Source organism: Lonchura striata, chromosome 9 (genome assembly GCF_046129695.1).
Source record: "Lonchura striata isolate bLonStr1 chromosome 9, bLonStr1.mat, whole genome shotgun sequence".
NCBI lineage: Eukaryota > Metazoa > Chordata > Aves > Passeriformes > Estrildidae > Lonchura > Lonchura striata.
In genome coordinates, this window is record NC_134611.1 from 21,887,258 (window position 1) to 21,908,668 (window position 21,411).

The 21,411-nt window shown below is 39.0% G+C and overlaps 1 protein-coding gene across 2 annotated transcripts in view; it reads right to left on the reverse strand.

Moving 5' to 3' along the window:
• DPYD (dihydropyrimidine dehydrogenase) overlaps positions 1 to 21,411 on the reverse strand; it is a 336,858-nt gene that overhangs the window by 3,720 nt on the left and 311,727 nt on the right. For both annotated transcript variants that reach the window (XM_021525458.1, XM_021525448.1), the window contains 2 exons: positions 10,133 to 10,276; positions 318 to 458 (listed from right to left, as the gene is read on the reverse strand). In XM_021525458.1, the coding sequence (XP_021381133.1) occupies positions 318 to 458; positions 10,133 to 10,276 (285 nt within the window). The remainder of the gene's footprint in view (positions 1 to 317; positions 459 to 10,132; positions 10,277 to 21,411) is intronic.

Consider the following 21,411-nt stretch of genomic DNA (forward strand, 5'->3'; position numbering starts at 1 on the left):
TCCCTTTCTCCCTCATGAACCTGAAAACCACCAAGAGTTACATTTACTGCCATTCAACTTGGGGCTTCTTAGTTTCTTCCCCTTAGCAAGAACCCCAGTTGCAGTCAGGACACTGACGTGGTCTGTGCAGCCTCACAGGACCAGCCCTGGTCTGGACTGCCTTGTGAGCCAGAGCCTGGGAGCATGATGGGCTTTGAATTCAACATTTTAGGCATCTGTTTTTACCACCTGCTCATTAACAGAAGGTGAATTCTTTCTTCCCAGCAGCAGAAAGATAACTCATTGTGCCTTTCTGCTAATTACAGCTGTGCTCTTACCTGGTAGCCAGAATCATTACAGGTCATGTAGCATTTGCCACAGTTGATACACATTTCCTCATCAATCAGAGCCACAACTTGCTCTGTGTTGCACAGATCACCATATGTTCCAATATACTGCAGTGCTTTTCCAATTACATCCTAGGGGAAAAAAAAAGTTATTGACTCGTTTATAAGATACCTAGGCAGTCTGTACAGCTGCACTGGAGCGCTCTCTAGTACTTCAATGAGGAAGATTTGGCAACGCATTTTGATGAGATTTAGGATTTTTCTTATAAATTTCCAAATAGCTGACCTTCATGCCCCCTGTAAAATACAAAGCATTTTCCATACAGGCACATTTCGAACGTAGGCAGTATACACAAGTATACATTGTGTACAAACACGTTCTACAAATAGGTTACACATTTAGTATTTGATTTTGTATGTGCTGTTGTTTTGCCATGATTGGGTGAAACTTCAAGGAACAAAATGGAATGAGAGTGACACGATCTAATCAGATCATCTTTGGTCATTTCTCACTAGCACAGATTTAAGAACTCACAGCAAGGAAAGAAAAAATGGAGAGAGAACAATAATAGCTCTTCTCTCTTTAGCAAGGTTCACAAATGACATGATCATAAATTTATTGCAAATACTGCACAGAAGTAAGCTCTGGGTCTAATCCTGCAAGATCTGTTAACTTCACAAATAGGAACTTGCTGCATCAACCTTACGTATCAGTGCTGCAAAAGGCATATGCCAGCAGAGCATACACCAAAAAGGAAATCTCTGCTACATATATTAAATGCAGAAATGAGTCCAACCTTATCTTCATAGTCTGCTAAGAACTTGAAAACCCAACACTACTTTTTGAAAGAACGAGGTCTACCTGGTCATCAGCACTTGTACAATCCTATCTTTATGCAGAGACAGATTTCTTTGTTCACTGGATGCAGTATTAGGATGTATGAAGCTTCTCTTAGTGACTGTTCAGCTAGAAAATTTAAAAAATCCTATGCCCAGGAGGTAAGACTGGCACATTGTACTGTTTCCTTGTTCCAAAAACACTCAAATGTTTTCTCTCTGCCAAACCCCATAGTTGCTGCCATGTGAAATACCTTGGTTGCATTCATTCAATACTAAAAGCCTTCCAGTTCTTCTCAGCAACATGCAGAGAACATTAATGCTCTTTCAGCATAAAACAGCTATGGCACTTTGCTAAAGGCAGCATGATGAGCGTGGACAGATGACTGTGAACAAGTTATCACAGCTTAATGAGTTAACACTCATCACTCGAGCTGTGCAAGCTGATTTTGTGCATGGCCCAAAATCACTGCAAATTTGAAGTAAAATCTGTTTGCTTAAACTACTGTAAAAGGTCAATTAACTACTATGAAAGTGTTCTGGCTAATGCATTTCACTAGAACCATGCTTGATCATGAAGCCCTTTACTGTGCCCTTTACTCCACTGATGAACTACGGTAACTAAATCAAATGTGATATCCTAGGAACTGCTTACACCTCCATCGTTTCATTTCCAGTTCTTAATCAGAAACATTCATAGATTTACTGGATTTACAGCAGTTTTCTGGTGTCTGCAGTCTTCTGTGTCAGCTGAAATACTGTAGTGGTAGACTTCAGCTCCAGTTTGTTTCAACTCTCATGTAGGCTTGTCTGTTGACAAGCCTTGAATTTTTAACCTGCTACAGGTTTCAAAATACATGTGTTTTTGTGTGATCTGCTGGCCCCAGCAACACTAAGTATCCTTGAGCCTCTCTTGTGTGTATACAGCCCTCAAATATTCCACTGCCATAAATCCACGTTGCCTGCAAGTGATGAGCTGTGTGCTCAAGAATTGAAAGAAATTATGTAAAACCTGCACAAGATAGAATTGAGTAGCTTTCCACTGCCTGCCTATGTTGCAAAAGGATAAAGAGGGGGAAATTCCTGATAGTGAAGAGCTTTTCAGTCTAAAAAACCATATGTGTAGAAAGCATAGGTAATTTTCTCAGGGAGGTTCTAGATTGACATTTATATTCTTTAAATATTGTTTGGGTGTTAACAAAACCCACAGAGCTCAAGTAGGTTACAGAGATGTACTACTCCAGTAACTGTGGAATGGAGTGTCTTACTTATGAGAGAAGACAAAAACAGCCTTACAAGATGTTTAGCCTAGGAAGCTGATGGCAAAGCAGGAATATAATGTCTCTCTCTATATATACATCAAGGAGGAAAAAGAGCTATTTAAGTTAAATGAAAATGTTGGCACAAGAACACACGATTGTCAGCCAGCCATGAATACATTCAAAGCTAGAAATTAGAAAAGGCTTTTTAAATGGGAAATGAGTGAAGTGGCTAATGCCCTTCCAGGGAAACAGCTGGAGAAGATGGGGGAGACAGTCCAAGGTTTAGGGTAGCATTAGATAGCTCAGGAAATGGTTGCTTGAAACAATACGATCAAAATTTATTTTTTCCAGCTACAAACTTACAAAGGGAATAACAAAAACAATGCATAAGGCATGGTGATTTCTGCATTTTTAACCAAGTCTCACTTCTCACAGCTCACAAAAATACACTTTTGGGAACTTAGAATCCCAAATAGGGAGCATGATGGCACTTTGGGGGCCTGAAAGTGATTTCAAAAGACTGTGTCAAAGATTTACTACTCATTTACACTCATTGGTGTTGTGTCTTCTAATCTCTTCTTTCTCTCAAGCAAAGACTGTATATTTATTCATTTGCAAAGTTTCAAGACATTATTGGCAAAAAAAGCAATGGTACTTAAAAGATGTTCTGCAGGTGCACTCTTTTACAGCATCTCAGAGCTTCTTGTTTTCTCAAATCATAAATGTTTGGAACAAAATAAACAGTGCACCAAGAAATAATCAGCTTTCACTGTTTAAAGCAGCTTCACTCCAAAAAGCAACTGTCTAAAATGGCACTATGGGATTCCACACTTAGTATATCTCAATGGCCTCTGGATCAAATTTCCACTGTTTACAGATTATTTTTTTTTTTTTTGCCAACTGCCAGACCTGCAAACAGAAGCCAGGTTCTGAAAGTCAAGCTGTGTTCTTTCTGGCTTATGCATTAGCAGCAGCAATTTAAAAACAAAACAAAACAACCCAAAAAAAAAATCAAAATTGGAAGTTAAATTTGCACCTTTGCGACAGCAGCGACCTAGAGTACTCTCTTTGATTACTGCTGTGCTCTCCTCCTTTTCTCAACATAACTGAAAAAACTGGAAAGGAATGTTTTCCTGCAGCTGGAACTGTCAGGGAATTCAGTTGCTATGGAGAGAATCAGAGAATCCATTAGTTTTATGTTACTAATGAATACAGAAAAAAATTTCTTTTTGTCACTAAGCTAAATAGATGTGAGTTTGAGTATACACAAGGAGAAGATCTGTTCAGCAGGATATTAGTTTTGGAATTCTACAATAGGTGCATTTTAATGTTAATGAATCAACCATTTTATGATGATTAGCTTTTCATTAGTCATCATAATAGTAAATCTCTATTTGTAAATGCAATTCGTGGTTCAGCTCTGATCCTTGTAGACCTGCTGTGTCCATCTTTATGCAGATGCTTTTGTAAAAGACCACGCTGTGTCCTACAGATGATGAACATCACAGGCCTCTGATTAGAAAGCCATACTCAGTGCAGGTCCTGCATGTCATAAAGCAAGTCAAAGGGAACACACATTAGGGAAGTACCTGCCTTCCACCTGATCTTTTTTGGCAATAAAGGTGAGGCATAGTCAGAGAGCGAGGGATGAAAAGAAGAAACATTAGAAATAAAACAGTGGATTAAAGAATAAAAAAAGTTACCAGAATCTGAGGGTATATGACCAAGGTCAATTTACAGTAAAGTAGCTTAAAAATAGATATATAAAACTAACTTTTCTTGAAACATTACAGACACTATGCCAATACTTAAAAAAAAGCTACTAAAGGTACTCTGAGATTTAGGGATCTCTAAGCCTTGTTTTCAGTATAACAGCTGCAATACTAGCTAAAGTGGGCCTTAGAAAATAAGTAAAATCATAGAATCATACCATATCACACAATATCCTGAGCTGGAAGGGACACACATCATTGAGTCCAGTTATTGGCTGAACACAGGACAATCACAAAAAATCACATTGCTTGCCTGTGAGTTGTCCACTTAAATGAAGCTTTGTGACACAATTCACTATAGTTTCTATAATGAAAATTATGCCTCTTGTACTGATCAAGTTCCTTTATGAAGACTGTGAAGTAATGAATTAAAAAAAATTCCTCTTAAAAATCAAAACCCCAGTAATTTTAATGTTTTACAAGACCTCTGACAGAGGCCTATGACACAAGAGAGCTCCAAAATTAACTAGCCATGAAGTGGCTAAACAGAGCAAAAAATAAAGGGCTGGAATACAGTGATCAATGTTCAAAAAAGGTAAAGTATTAGCAGAACATAGTGTCTCAATTTTCTGCTTTAGCTATGATGTTGTTTAATATGCTTGAGCGTGTTTCTTTGAACCAGAAAACTGTAGAGCTGATACAAGTTTTCATTTAAACTAAATTAAAATCCAGGGAACTTGTAGGTATTTTATAAAACTAGATGAACAGGTACTATCACAGTGAAAAAATGCAGTTGGACAAGCAGCTTATCAAAGTAAGTAACTTCTGCTGATCCTGCCAACAGATACATTCTAGATTAAAGAAAGCTGCAAGAGAAAAGAAGGTAGGAGACACCACTGACATCTCATGGAACTGTCCTGATCAGAGGCAAACTAACTAGCCCCCATAACTAGTGTAGTGCTGTTCCAATTAATCAGCCATGATGTGCAATACGCAGTCACTGCAGTGTTACCAAAATATACCCAGAGCAGCTCTGCAGGAAGGGATCTGGGGGTGCTGCTGGGCACAGCTTGGTGTGGGTCAGCATTGTGCCTGGACTGTCACCACAGGCCCCAGCCAGGTAATAATGAGCATTGACTCCATGATTGTAGAAGGCTGATTAATTGCTCTACTATATCATCTTATACTATGTTATACTATATTTATTAAGAAACTCAGTAACCCTTAGAGCCAGTCCAATACAGCTTTTACCTACTTGGTCTTTTAATCCAAACACCATCACCATCGGCAGATCAAGAAATCACCCTTTGGTAAACAAATCTCTATGACACGTTCCACATGTGCACAACAGCAGGTGCAGCAAGTGGAGATAAGAATTGTTTCTCATTCTTTCTCTGATCTTCTCACAGCCTTCCCCAGGAAAATGCCAGGGAAAGTCTGTGCCTGCTCTCTGTGGCCAGAGAGCTGCACACATGGACAGCCCAGGGCTCACAGCTGTGTCCTGGGGCACAGCTAACATGACACAGCTGCCCAAGAGAGGCCAGCATCCCACTGTGGCAGCACTGCCCGGCCTCACCTGGCAGGCTGCCTGCAGCGCAGGGCTCCAGCATTCAGAACCACGTGAAGGTACTTGAGTGCATCCAGAGCAGGGCAACAAAGCTGGGGAAAGGGCTGCAATGAGGAGCAACAGAGGCCTTTGGGCTTGTCTAGTTTGTAGTTTGCCCTCTGCAACTTCCTGGGTGGGGGAAATGAAGAGAGACCTGTGATCTCTTCTCCCTGGTATTCAGTGATAGAATACATGTAGAAATGATTCAAAGCTGTCCCAGGGGAGGGTCACACTGGACAGCAGAAAGCATTTCTTTACTGAGAGGTTGGTCAAGAACTGGATCAGTTTTCTCAGAGAGGTGGTAAAAGCCTGTCAGTGTTTAAGAGGCAGGCATTTGGACAAATGCCTTTGACAACATGCTTTATGTTTTGGTCAGTCCTGAAGTGGTCCAGCAGTTGTACTAGATGGTCATTGTTGGTCCCTTCCAACTGAAATTATTTTTTTCTATTATATTATATTGTTGAGCCACTTCAGGAGTCTTTCTGCCACACTCAGATCAGGGAGGGAAAGAGGAAGTTTGGATTTCTAGGATTTCTCCCCATATCCAAAGACTAAAATTTACTTAACCACTATAAATAATGAGAATATTCTCTGAGGTAAGACGAGACGAGACGAGACGAGACGAGACGAGACGAGACGAGACGAGACGAGACGAGACGAGACGAGACGAGAAGAGAAGAGAAGAGAAGAGAAGAGAAGAGAAGAGAAGAGAAGAGAAGAGAAGAGAAGAGAAGAGAAGAGAAGAGAAGACCATTAGGGGCTATTGCAGGGGAGATTATTTCTGTGATTCATGTGGGAGAAGCAGCCTTAGAGGCCCATAAATTAGGGAAGACACATAGTTCCACCTGAAATATGTAACATCTCCACATCTATGATGAAGATTACAATATGGCCTTTTCCAGGCAGGCAAGCACAAAACGACTCATGTTAAACACACAGATACATGCCAGAAATGATCCAAATGGTACAAAGTAGTTCTGGCAAAATAGAGCTGTCCTTACTTCAATATTCCTCACTTCCCAAGAGGCTTTTAGAGATTTATCACAGCACTGGACTGAATGTGGCTAATGCCTCCTGCAGTGCTGGCTTTTAGACAGCTACATACACAGCAGCAAAAAAAGACTTGCATATATGTATGTGCAAAAGACCATGTAAATGTATCTGTACCAACAAGGGTGAAAAAATTTTCAAACAAAAGGAATTTGAGCTGGAGGATCTCCGTGGATATTTTTCCAGCAGGTGGAACAGCATGTCATGCCCTAGCTAAGAGAGCTATGCCAGAATGTTTGGACTACTAAACAATCTCTACAGCAAGCCTTCTGGAATAAGAAAAAGGAGGAAATAAAATAAGCAGATAAATGGTGACTGAATATTGTGGTATAGGCCCTGAAGGACAAAAAACTAAATTATTAGGAAGAAAAACACAGGATCATATAAGGAAAGAAATTAAAGCAATAAGGAGGCAACCTGAGGTAGGCAAATACATCTGTGTGAGTTGTACAAAACTGCAACTGAAAAGAAAAGATCCAGGGCACATACCCACATAGAGCACAATTTATAATATTACATACAAGTGAGAAAAGAATAAACAACTCTGCCAAATATCAAAATATGCAGTTTCAGTTAATATTGAAAAATAGATAAAATAAAGAGAAAAGCCATGGGAAAACACATCAAAAATAAATTAGGTTTTTGATAATCACAGAGGGGTTTTAAATTAACAAATAAATGGCAATTTGACAGCATGTGGAATTTATAGAAGTGCTGTAATTTACATATCACCAACCCAAGAGCCAATTAGACGGATGAGGAAGTTTTGGGAAGGCATCAGGAAATTTGTAGCAACCCCCCAAAAATACAACCAGACAATGCAGGGGTCATAGCTCTTTCAAGGGAAACTGCCTTCTCCTTTTGGTACAGGAATGGAGCCTATAGTGCCCCCAGAGCCTTCTCTTTTTCAGGCTGAATAACCACAAGTCTCAGTCTGCCTACATAGGAAAGGTGCTCCTGCTGTTTGATCATCTTGATCACTCTCTGAGGGATGCACTTCGCTGTGTCTGTTTGTCCAGGAGCTTCTGTACAGCTCTGCAGGCGTCTGGGAATTTTTCCCCGACTTCCTCTTTGTTGGGGTACATCACTCCTGAGCTTGGAAGAGGTGATTCTTGGGTATTACCAGATTGCTTGGGCCTTTCTTCCCTCCAGCGCTTTATTTCATAATCCTCTGTCAAGCAGATCCCTGAAGAGGCCATATTCTCACTCCTCCCTGTGACTGAAATTGCTGTTTTTTCTGCCTTTTAGAAGACGTTATCCCGGCGGCGCTGCCGCTGCTGCAGTGCCAATGAATCAGCCGTGGTGTGGAATACGCAGTCACGCCAGCGCTACCAACAGAAGCAGGGTCTGTCCTGCAGCTGGCTGCCAGTGCCTCTGGCAGGCCCTGGGGACCTTCCAGCAGCTTCTCACAGAAGCCACCCCTGCAGCCCCACCTCTATCAGAGCTTGCCATGCAGACCCAATCAACACCTCCCACTGCTGGTTCTGTCATTATGGTGAGAACATTCCCTTCGAAAGAGAGGGTCAGACTGAAATACTGCCAGGAGTCAGCTTGGGCAGCGCCCATCTCCTTTTAAGGGCTTCAGGGTGAGAAAGATGACACCTTGATTTCTCTGGCTGAGAAGCTCCTCAGACACCACTCAGAAGTATTCAATATCTGTGTAAACAGATGTTTCTGTTTGGGGGAGTTAATTTTCCTCTTCCTCTGCAATGGGCTCTTTTTTCTTTGTTTTAATCTATCTCCTACTACTTGGATCTTTCTTTGCTTTTCTACTTGGAGTTAGGTGTAATAAATTATTGACCTCAATTTTTTAATGTTTTTTTTTCCTAGTCTTCATGTCTGTTTTTCCCTCTTGCTAAACTTTTCCCTTCATTCAGTTTACTTGCTTTTGGATGGTTACCAGTTTTTTGGTTTTCTGCTGTTTTTCAGAAGCAAGCCATCTCATTGAAAATGCAGTTATTGGCTGTTGCTTCTTCTTTCTCTTTTTCCCTACATCAATACTTTTCCTGCAAGGAGAACAGAACCATGAAACCTCTGAGGTCAAGCTGGCTTTGAAAATGCTTATCATAGTGAGTAAAAAAGAGTAGATTGCTGTTCTTTGGAACTTAGTGTGTGTATATATATATATATATATATATATATATGTGTGTATATATATATATATATATATATATGTGTGTATATATATATATATATATGTGTGTGTGTGTGTGTGTGTGTGTGTGTGTGTTTGTGTGTGTGTGTAAGAGAACCTCAGCACAAGAGGATGGGAGGGGTTTTCAAAAGTGTGGCATAAACCAAAATAAGCAATCCAGAAACCTGAGAGAGGTCTGCAGAGGTTGGAAACTAATTAACTTAAACAGGAAGACGATTCAAAATTTTTCCTTGTCTGCTATCCATGGTTCTGCCATCCTACCAGTTAGCTTGGAATACTGGATGTATCAGTAAACTGCAAAATTCTCTTGGGAATTATGTGGTTTTCTGAGACACAGCTCATGTTCTATTTTATGTTTGGCCTTATTTTTTCAAGAATTCTTACACATCTGCTCATGCAGATATCTGATATTCTCCCATATATGAAGAAAACAGTCAACAAGGTCAACAGATGAAATTTTCATATTGCTTTATAAATGGTCTCCATGAGAATCCTGATTGAAAAACAATGTTTTTTCCTATTCAGACTTGAAGTTTAAGTAAGCTCTGAAGTGAACACCTAGAATAATTAACTCATGTCGTTTCATTTTATTGATATTTATTGACTACCTAAGGGAAGGGAAAAGCTTCAATGTATGGATTATGCAGTAGATAGGGATCACAGGTTTTATTTTTATCTTGACATTTACTCATTGTAGACGGTGGATCAGCTACTTAGACAAACATTCTCCAGCTTTAAAAGTTCAATCTCTAAACCTATGACACAGCCTTTCTATGTACTGAACACCAGCCTTTGCCATCGATCCTACATGAGGGATGGAGGCATTTAGTGCAGCACATGTAATCAAAAGGTATCATGCAAAACAGCTCGTACTGCAGCATTCAAACTGAAAGAAATCCTAAACAGTTCTGCTTTGTTCTTCAAGGCATCACTCCTGCTTGATCTGCAACTACTGATCCATTGCCTGAATATCTTAATTCTGAAAAATGACATTAGGGAAATACCTGTACACGTACATCACAAATCATTTCCCATCGATTTTGGTTAAAAGCTAGAAAGTCTGCATAAAGAGTTGTCTTTGATGCCCTCTAACAAGCTTAAAAGCAATAATAACCAACTCAAACTGCTAAAAATGACTGTACATGTCAACTGCCTATCACTTCTTATGCATGTATTTTTGTTACCTTGATTGCTGGAATGGGTTTCTTTGGAACAAAGTGTTTTTTCTCAGGAAGCTCAGCAGCCATGTTCTGTGCCTTCAGTTTTATCTTGTTCTCAGCTATTATCTTTTTGCGTTGCTCCAGGTAAGGCCCAAAACTGGGCAGTTTCTGAAACAAAAATCAGTAAACATGATTATGCTTAGTTAGTGGGTGTAGCAAAAAGATGAGTCTGATCCCAAGGGTGAGACCTTGAGTCCATGTTGACTGCAACTTGCTTCTTACTCAGGAAGCTGAAATTGAAATCAGTAAGACTGCACCAGAGTGAGAAGTGAATAAAAATCAAATATGAACACTGTGATCTGACTTGGAAATATATACTGAATATTAAAATATTAATATCTCACTGCAGAAAAATAGCTGAATTGCAGGTCAGAATCCAACAGTCTATTTCCCCATTGCATACTTGCTTATATATAAAAATGTATCATGTTAAATAATTCAAATGCTAACTTTATTTCTGTTTCATTTTATACTATGTGGAAAGGTAATATAAAATTATCCGTTTACTTAGAAAGATTCCACCAGTATTCAAGATTACTTGTATCAATATCTGAATAAATCAATACATATTTTTAAAGCTTACAAAAATGTATTTGGCAGTGTGATAACAGAAGGCTGTTTTGACCTGTCAAAGTAAAGCTAACAAACACCAAATTAACTGAAACACATTATAATATCCTAATTTTCCTCTATGTCCCACTTACAATCTTTTCTGCAGCATTTAGTCCTTGAACCCAATTAAACAAACTCCAGAGGAAGATTTCACTGAATTGCAAAATTCATGTCTCACCCAAGAACACGAAAGAGCTGGATCAGATTTCCTAAAGCACTCATCTTCCTGAACAAAAAAAAATCCTATTGCTTACCTGGAAGAGACACGGACAACTGTAGTGTGCCATGATCACAGATTTAGGTGAGCAAAAAACAGTATAAAAATGGACTTTGCTTGATGCAATATGCCATGTCCTTCCTTCCCTGAAACTAGTTCCTTATTCTGCAGAAGTATTTTTTCCACCTAACTCAAGCCTGTTCAGAAACTACAGCAGTACTGCAGAAAGCAGCAGGTAGTAACAGGGGATACATAGCCTGAGCAGCTGCTGGCATTAATTCACGCTAATAATACAACCTCAAAGAGCATATCGAACAAGATACAGTACTGCTGTGCTTATCAATTTTTTAAGAGGGAATTTCAATGTGAATTTTAAACCCTGGATTATTTAAAAATTTACAAATTATTACTTTTTAAAATGAAGTAAATCCAGAAGAGGTTACCCTGCTCTTACGCTAATCCTTAGGAGAAGAATTCATCAATGATCTCTGTCAGTCACAATACCCAACCTTAGCACCTCAGGCTTCTTGCTATGACAAACAGAAGCTTCCTTGGCTGGTGGCTTTTGGGTACTCTGAGCATACAACCAGAGGGTGACATCTTGAAATGCTCTGCTGCTTCCAAGATTTGGTTTGTGCCCTCAATACGTTTTTAACAGCAAGTCAGCTCCAGCCTTGCCACGTCCAGGAGCTCTCCAGAGGTGCCTCCTGCAGGGTGGGACGGAGCCCTGCTCTGGGCCACAGCCACAGTCTGGGCAGCAGCAGGGCAGGACTGGGGCTGCTGCACATCCCGTGTGCTCCAAATGGAGTAGCTGAGTCTGCCCACTGGCAGAGTGCTCTGATATTGTCTGTTCAATGGGAATTCTGCTCCTGCATGTCATGTTCAAGGCTTCCTTACAGACATCAAACTTTCCTTTCTATGCAGTTGCTGGACATGAAATGTTCTAGGACATCTTAAAATCAGGCTTTGAGCAAACATCAATGAGGTGGTGGCCTTACATACTGAAGTCAAATAAGGCAGCAAAAGCAGAATTATTTTAAAACAGCAAAGAAAGAAGAATTTGTCTAAAACCAATCAAATCAATAGGCTCTAAAGCACACACACATAAACTCAATTCTCTATATGACTTTTAGAAAACCTAAAACTTTTTGCCGAATTCTAAAATTACGAATTTTGATAAAAAGTGTTCTTGTATGTCTCCTACGCTAAATCGATTATAAATATATTTTTGGCTATGAATAAGTAGTAGCTGTGTCACTAAGGAACTATTTCCTCTCCATAATTTATGTGCTGATGCCAACAACTTTGGTTTGAGAGGGCAGGAGTCCTGATGACAAAGCGTTTTTGGATTCTTTCCTGTCCGGCCAGGAATTGAATTGCTGACTTTGAGAGTAGGTAGCAAAGCTAATTTTGCTGAGGTTTTCACTGAAGTACTAGAGAGAGGAGACAGTTGTTCATGGCTTGACTGATTGAAGATCATCGTTGGGAACAGCAGCCAAATCCTTGCAGAATAAATCCTTTACTTTCCTGTTCTCTTAATATACGCCAAATCTCTACAGACATAAACACTAAAAATACTGAAATTAAATAGGTGATCTAAAGAAAACTGTAGAAAAATAATATATTTTTGTGAATAGGTGAAAAGTGAATTACAAAGGTCAATTAATTTTCATAGTTGTGAGATGGAATTATTTAGATTTTTATATCTAACATAGCTGCCAGCTGGAATGTACAGCGGGCATTTTGAGAAGTGTGCAATGCTTTCATTTCCATAATTCAGATGTTTTGTAATGACATGCATGCAGTTAAATTAAACCATATATTCCACATATTTTAAACATAAATTATGATTAATCTACAAAACTGTCCTCCAACCTTCATATTTGCTGTTTTTCAATCAATAATTTGGCTAAATGGAATTTAAAATAATTAAGGAAACATGTAGGTCTTGGTCCAGGCTTGGCACATACACAGTGAGCTTCCAGTGACTTCTCAGAAGGTGCCTGTGTGCCCTTACAAGTGGCCTGGTTATTTTGTGTTTGGGGTCTAGCAGTTCACAAGCAGCCAGGCCAAATTTCATTAAACAACACTGAAAACCAGCAATCTTTTCTATAGTAATAAATAATACATGAAAATGTAGCCTCAGGAGCTTAGGAAGGACTTATTGATGGTTCCCCTTATGAGTAATGCTCAGACATATGGAATGTTGAGGAGACTGCTTATTGTTCAGAGCTGTGGTTTCAAACATTTTGCAGTCAAAGGCCATATGAAATGGCAAAAAATATTTTAATGAAGTGTGTTACTGGATATAGCAAAGGTGAAAAATGTTGAAATAACTGCAGAAGAGATGGATATTGAAGAGATTTTAAAATTAAATTGCCTCTAATCATTGTAGGGGACAACTTCCTAAGCACATGGGGGATTTAACAACAAAATTCCCAATGAAAGCACAAGCACAGAGCTTGGTGTGATTAACTCTGTTTCCTTTTGAAATCTTTATATAGTAGTTTTATTTTTTTAATTTCCAGATATTCCAGTGTCACTAAACTCTCCATACACTGGTATCTTTGTCAGACCAACATCTGCCTAGAAAAAACAATTAATATGAATATGTGGAGCATAGCAAGTGCTTAGAAGATTGCAACAAACAGAGTAATTAGATAATTCTTGTCTACTTATATATCTGTATCAGTGATGTCTATAGCTGCATTATTTGTATCCATCTGTCTCTATATAGACATAATTCAATGTGTTTCTGTGTTGTAACATCAAGAATGTAGTCTAAATAAATACATTAACTGGAATTATTTCATTCTTTATAATTGCATTATCACAAAATTTTAAGCTTCAAATATTTTGCTATTTTACAGAAAGAAAATAAATCTCCAAATATCCTCCCCCCACCTCTGCTTCCAAAAGCTGCCTTTTAACTGATGAACTGTATAAATCTTCAGCAACATTGTGATTTTTGTTTCAATACTTTTTCCAGTGATTCATCATTGATGAATTAATTCTTACCAAAAAACCAAAATCCTGCTCATTTAAAGATAGTGGTATCTTCCACTAAACCTGTCTCTATTCAGATATAAAAAGGCATTACCCTGCCAATAGAGAACTGACAACTTAATGAATCAACAATGAAACCTTAAGCCAGAGAGCTTTAAGGTGAGTAAGTCTGTTTTGATTATAATTTATTCACAGATCAATCTAAAGGTAATTGAGCATATTATGAACTAAAAAAGGTTCTTGTTTCCTAATGGCTAAAAGTGGAGAGAATCCTCCACTTCAGATTGCTGCAGTTTTTATGAGCACACCAGCAAGCAGCCTAGGCAGCGGAACAGGCTGGTGAACGGGGCAGTGCAATAGGCATCGGGTGACCCAGACTTCATTTCTAACTTGGAAACTGGTCTGATCCTTACTCTGGGAAAATCCATGCATGTCTCCATGATGTAGTCATGGGCTGCTTATCTGGGACCTGTCTGCTCCTAAGAGGCTGGATGCCACCTACTGTTAGAAGACACAGATTTCAGCTGGCACAGTAAATTGGGTTTGCATGGCAAAGTTTTGGCAGTGGTGGGCTACAGGGGCTCTGGCAGAGGCTTCTCCTGTGTCTGACTGAGCCAAGGGCAGCTGGCTCCAAGAGGGACCTGCCACTGGCCAGGGCTGAGTCCATCAGAATGGTGGGAATGCCTCTGGGACAACATGAATACCGCTCTAGCAAAAGGAATATGAGGGAAAATAAGGGGCTGCTACTTCATGGAAAAAGGAGCCTTGAAAGGGTTGCAGAGGTGGCTGAGATACTGCACATCTTCTTTGCAGTCTTTGCTTCCAAATCCAGCCCTCAGAAATCCTTGACCTAGGAAAACAGGGAGAACTTCTGGAGAAAGAAAGACTTCTCAGTAAAGGAGGATTGGGTTAGAGACCGTTTAGTCAAATTTGACATCCACAAGTCCATGGACTCTGATGGGATGCAGCCACAAGTAGTGAAGAACTGCCAGGGATCATTGCTCGATCATCTTTCAAAGATCATGGCAGTCAGGAGAGATGCCTGAGAACTGGGAGAGGGCAAATGTCACACCAGTCTTCAAAAAGGACAAGGAGCACACACAGGGAACCACCGGCTGGTCAGCCTCACCTCAAACCCTGGGAAGGCGACGGAAAGGCTGATCCTGGATGCCATCTCTAGGCAAAGGGAAGACAAGAAGGTCATGAGGACTACTCAGCATGGATTCATCAAAGGAAAATCATGATTAGCCAACCTGATTGCCATGGCTCAGAAGCCTTTTATTATATTTTCTGTCCTTTGTCCAGTTGAGGAGGGGGGTGATAGAGCAGATTTGGTGGGCACTTAACATCCAGCCAGGGTCAGCTCACCATGTTAAGTGTCATCATAAACCAAAAATAAGCAACAGCCTCCTACAGTACTCAGTGGATTTGAAGTGTATGCTAATGAGATGGCAGCAAAAAGAACACTGAACACTGTAATTTTAACTAAAGGATTATCAGGGGACAGTGGTCACAAGGTAAAGGAAGAACTTACATAAGTAATTCTAGGGATCACTGGCTAATGGACATTTTGGATAGCAGTATCATTTAATGACGAGGCAACATATTTTTTAAAAATACTGTTTCTCTCATGTATGAATTTCCCACATTGAATGTAATTGTATCATTCCTTTTATACTTGAGTTTTGTCTCCAGACTAAGATCTGAAGGTGTGTATGTGTATATTTTTCAATACCTCCTCTCCTTTGCACTTTCAGCATGTAAACAATTTTGTGTCACAATGTCCCTCATGACTCTGGAAATGAAACTGAAGCCAAATTGTTTTATTTCACACACTTGATGTTTTTGAATTGTGGAAGTCTCTACTTGCACATAGCAAAAAATTGGTGAGAAAGAGAATAAAGACTGAAAAATATCTGGCAAACTGAACTACTTAAAGAGAGTAGAAATTGCACTGCTGAAATAGTCTCTACTGGTTGCAGTAGATTATGCACCAAACAAAGACCCACATATTTAATAGCTATGTAAACAGATGGATAATTATCACAGCAAAACTTTGCCACATAGTGGTAAGCACTAGTGTGTTTTAGAAATCAAACGAGGTGACTCTTCTCTATGTCTTGTTTTTCAGAATAGATCTTTCTTTGAAATCTCTTAACAGCTTTCCCTCAGAGGACAGAATAAAAGAGGAGAAAATACAAATTTTCTTATGATTGGAAAGAAAAAGGTGATCAATGACCTTGGCAGAATCACAGAGTGGTTGAGATTGTAAAGGAAGTTGAGGTCAGTCCAGTCCAACTCCCTGATCAGAGCAGCATCAGCCACAGCAGGTTCCACCAGTTTGTCCATGGGAGGCAGTGTTGAAAGCCTTGTTAAAGGTAACATCAACTGACCTCTAATCTACCATGTCATTTTTCCCCCTCTATAAATCTGTGCTGACTACTGCTTTCCTACAAAGAACAGCTGATCTCTGGTTGGTTTTACTATCCTCCCCAAATGCCACTTTCTTCTGTAAATTAGCAGAAAAACTGGGCTTCATCCCTTTGCTGCCTTGGTGGGACAACATCTGGGAAGGTTTCTCACTGGCTTCAAGAACTGGGGAGACAAATGGCAAGGCAGGTAAAATCTAAGAGTGAAACACCTGGGGAGGCTACACAGCCACGTGACTACCTCAGACACAGTTAAAGGTGTGAAGATTGCAGACATGAATTAATGGCTTTGAGGAGGGTAAAACAGGTGAATCTCTGGACATGGGAGCATGGTAAACGCAATCAGATAAGGGAAACATTAACACTTAGTTGAGGTAGACAGTTGCCCTGCCCAGGAGACAGAAGAATTTAAATCAGATTTGTATAGGTAATTTCGTATGTCCAGAGTACAAAGGTTTTGGTAATGTTTTAACCTCCATTTGTTCATGGAAAACTTCTATTTGTGTTGTATAAAGTTTTCCAGAAAAAGGAGTTTCAATTTTAATATTTTTTCCCCCATTTGATTCTGAATACTTATTTATTCTTTCTAAAGTCTGATGTGCTCAAAATGGCTGCCTATAATTGAATTATTATCACATACTGCAGGTATATGTAATACTTACATATACATACTTTACACTATGCTACAATTTTCAAGCAGTGGTCTGCCTCCATCCTCTTGCAACTTTACAACAATAATAGAACAAAAAGATTACTATAAAGTTTCCTGAAACAGTGTCTGCTTTCTTCCTTGTTCTCAGAGAATACAGTGAAACACGACTCCAACATTTCCAGAGAGAAAGAAAACACAAGGTCCCAGTAACAAGAGCAGCACCAGAAACAACAACAAAATCTTGTCACAATGTCAAGGTAGCTTGTGTTCCTTCTGGGAAAATAAAATAAAATTAAATAAAATAAACCCAAAAAACAAAACTCCCAAACCCCAACAATAGCAACAACAGCTGAATTCTATTCCTCTGAAGGTGGCAAATAACACACATTTTCATATTCATAGATATATGGAGAGAATATTTTGCACAAACTTTCCCCACAGGTAAACTGCTTAACTAATGAAAGAAACGGAGAAAGTGAAGCTGTAAATTCTTACTCTGTTAGACATTTTTTCAGGCATTCAAAGCTAAATCCTCTTATATAGCTGCTATTCTCAGTGTCAGTCCCATACACTGCTATGGTCAGAGCTGGCACTAGGGTTCATGTCAGCACCTCCAGCAGGCAATCCTGCAAGATCTTCCCCACAGCACGTGGGAGAAGAGTGTCTTGCAAAGGATGGGATACTTCACTCTATCAGTTTCCACCTGATAGAGAGTTTCCTGGGCCAACATTAGTTGCTGCAGCCCCTGGAGCTGCTGTGGTTGCATTAGCAAGAAGCCACAAGGACTTTGTCCCTTGTGCTAAAGGGTTCTCATGGCTCTCTTTCTTAGAGCTGAGACATTTCTGGCATCAGTGCCTTTAATGATGTGGGAATGCCATCAAAATAAAGGACAGAAAACAACAATTATTCAGAAAAAAGAACTCTGCCTTTCAGTTGTTTTCATTTTTTTTTCTTGGAACTTTTATTTGCTTGGTAAACAGCACTGTCTCAGTAATCTGCAATTACTGCCCATATACTTATTCTGTAACCTCTGCTGCCCACAGCATGTGCATATACCATTGCATTTAGTAACTCAACTATTCTGCCTGCTCTTTAAACCATGATTATATAAAGTGGGTGAGCTAACCCCCAGCTCTTCAGTAACTCTGAGTCTAAACAGAACAATAATGTGTTCTAGGAAAACACATTGCAGTAACCTCACCATGAGATATACAGTGCCATGCTTGAACATGCAGGTAGAAATATTACTTAAAATAACAATTATTTCTCCTTTTAAATTTTTCTAACACTGCCACAAATTTCTCTTCTAGCTCCAAATCAGAAACAAATTATTCTTCATACTCCAACTCAAATGTTTGATTTATATACACCAAGTGAGGGAAAATATTTTAGAATTATAGGCTTACTATAGTGCAGCAACAACTTACATTCTACAAATGTACTGAAGTAATGAAATATTCATCAATAAAACAAAAAAGAGTTAATATTTGAAGCAAGCTTAGACATTTACAATCAAAAGCCAGGATGACATAGATGATAAAGAAAATGTTACCTTCTGGGGTAAAGAAAAGAAGATACTGATACACATTATTGTGCTACTTCATGAACATCTGGCAGTCTGTCACTTAATAGACAACAACATCTTCTCTAAACAGAAGAGACTTGAATTCATCAGGGATTCCTGTAGTACAGTATGTGCTTAACTTAAGTACCTGCTTTCTGTGATTTCCATAGATTACCATATTCATGACACTGTGGAGTGAAAGCATTCTTCTCACTCTCTAACCAGAACATGGAAAAGAAATTAAAACATTGGCAGGCACTTTGTCTCCAGTTTGTTGGACATGTGAGGAAAGGACTTTCCACCCATTTATGCAGATGAAATTCTGTCACCTAAGCAGCAGCATAAAGAAGATGTCAGCAGAATGGCTATTAACAAATATCTGTCAGGCAAGCAAATATAACTGTATTCAAATGTGTTTAGGAAACAGGAATCAGTATCAGTCAAAGCCTTAGTGCTGGAAAAACTTAGTTCAAGCAAGATTTTTTACTTTTACTGATGCCTAAGTAAAAATAATCAATGCAGTATTCACATTTTCATGTGCATCTATATACCATTTATACATATATCTATATACTCAGTTTATGCACTTCCTATATGAATGCCGTACATCACCTGAAAATACCATTGCTAGATACTTTTACCCACCTTCTGCAAGTTGGCTGGTAGCTGAGCTGTTGAGACCATTGCTAAAATCATGTTTGCTTGGATTTAACAAGTCTCTTCTGGGGCTACATGTACTGATGGGATTGACTCCAGCAGTCCTAGAACTGTATGTTTTCTAGGCCCTTTAAAAGAAGCCTCAGAGATGCCAGCTAGACTATTAAAAGGGAAGAATAAATCTTGTGTTACAACTATGGGAAAACATGGATATCCTTGCTGCTATAGTGGTTACCAACTGGCCTCTCAGTCACAGATACTGCTGACCCAGCAAGGTGAGCATTAAGCTGAGTTTGGTAATTCCACTTGGGCTAAATGAGCTGGGTCAGGCACCAGGAGCAGCATAGCACTGTTTGAGAACTCTGCGGGCCAAGGAAGCTGCATTTAAGTTGCCTAAATGATCCATTTGAATCTGTTCAAGAGCTCCTTGAGCAACTCAACCACAGAGCCCACCAATTTACCCCAGTGGCCAGGAGGAGATGAAAAGAACAATATCTATATCTGCCTTAGCTCTTCCACACTCCAATCCAGCATCTCCTGGTGAAAATACAGATCCAGACCCTGCAGTACTTATTGATAGCCTGTGTGTGCACCAGGGCCATAGAAAACATTCATAGCCCAGTCAGTACTGCCCACCAAATTCTGGCTCTCAGGGGAGTGGGAGACTAAACAGAGAAAGCAACCAGCAACCTCCTCTTCCAGACTGTGGAAGAAATTGAGATTCTGAAAGCTGCTCTACTAGGCTTTCAGTTCATTCAGTAAAATAACTACTGCTTCCCCTGTGTGCAAAGAAAGTGCATTTTCACCATTGCTGTATGTGTTTCATCTGCAAATTTGCCTGTCAAGTACTTTTTGCTAGCAATCAAACCTTCCAAAAGAGGTAAGGGCCTACACTTTTCCCATCTGCTGGATCCTTTGCAGATTTTTGTTTTGTTTTGATTTTTGTTTATCCTGTCTTTTTGTTTTGATCTATTTTTTTTTTTTTTTTTTTGCATGGAAGCTTCAGACTTATTACCAAATGTCTATACTGTAAACAGCATATAATTTCAAGATATCTAGAAATAAACTCCACTTTTCCCTGGTAGACTACACACTGCATAACTATACATATATTATTGAACTAATAGATTACTTAAATGCAAATCACTGTTAATAATTCCTATCTAAGCCTTCTTCCACTTCAGATGCATTGTAATCCATCTCTTACGGCAGATGAACTACAACACTTATCCTCCTCCTGCACAGACTACAATACTTTCCCTCATTCATCTCTCACACATGTAATCCTTCCATCTCTACTTCAAATCCTAATTTAAATGTAAAGTATTCAGTGCAGACAAAAGAGCTCTAGTCAACTCTTGCAGTTATGACCAAGGAACCTACTGCTGCCTTTTAGTCTTCACATTCAATAACACAATGCCTTTCATCATCACCTCAATATCCTAAACTCACTAAATCTCATGCTAAGAGTCATAATACAAATAGTTCTAGCATTAATAGCAAGTACTTCCACCCTCAATAGTCAAAACTCCCACTTCAGTTGGTGAGAGGAAGAATGAGACAATGCTGAATAATCTCCTATGAAGAGTTTGGATATTCTGGTTTGATTAAGGCCTTTGAGCAGTTTTTAAAATGTGACAAAGCAATGCATAACATACGACATTAAAAAAAAAAATAGAGCGAGATGAAAACATACAAATGGTGCACTAAAGGAAAGTGATAATAATTTTTATAATTTCAAGCTATTAAAACTTGTAAACAGAGCTGAAAAGAAATAAGTAATTGCTAAACACTTTAAAATTAGTATTACATCAAAATTATGTATCAAATATAAATACTACATTACAAAAGAGATCTTAACTAAACTGATATAACTGCTTATATCACCATCAAGTAGTGAGGAGACACCGATATGTAGGTACTAAAGTAACAGACAACATATAAAAACCAAATGTATAAAACCAGAAGAGTCCTCATTAGAGTCCAAGTCTCCCACAGTGCCTCTCTTGCATATTTATCTGTCTTTATAACAGCTAAAGTATCTAAAGTATCATTATATTCTGAATATGGCATTACAATGGTCATATATTCTAAAATGCTAATTTG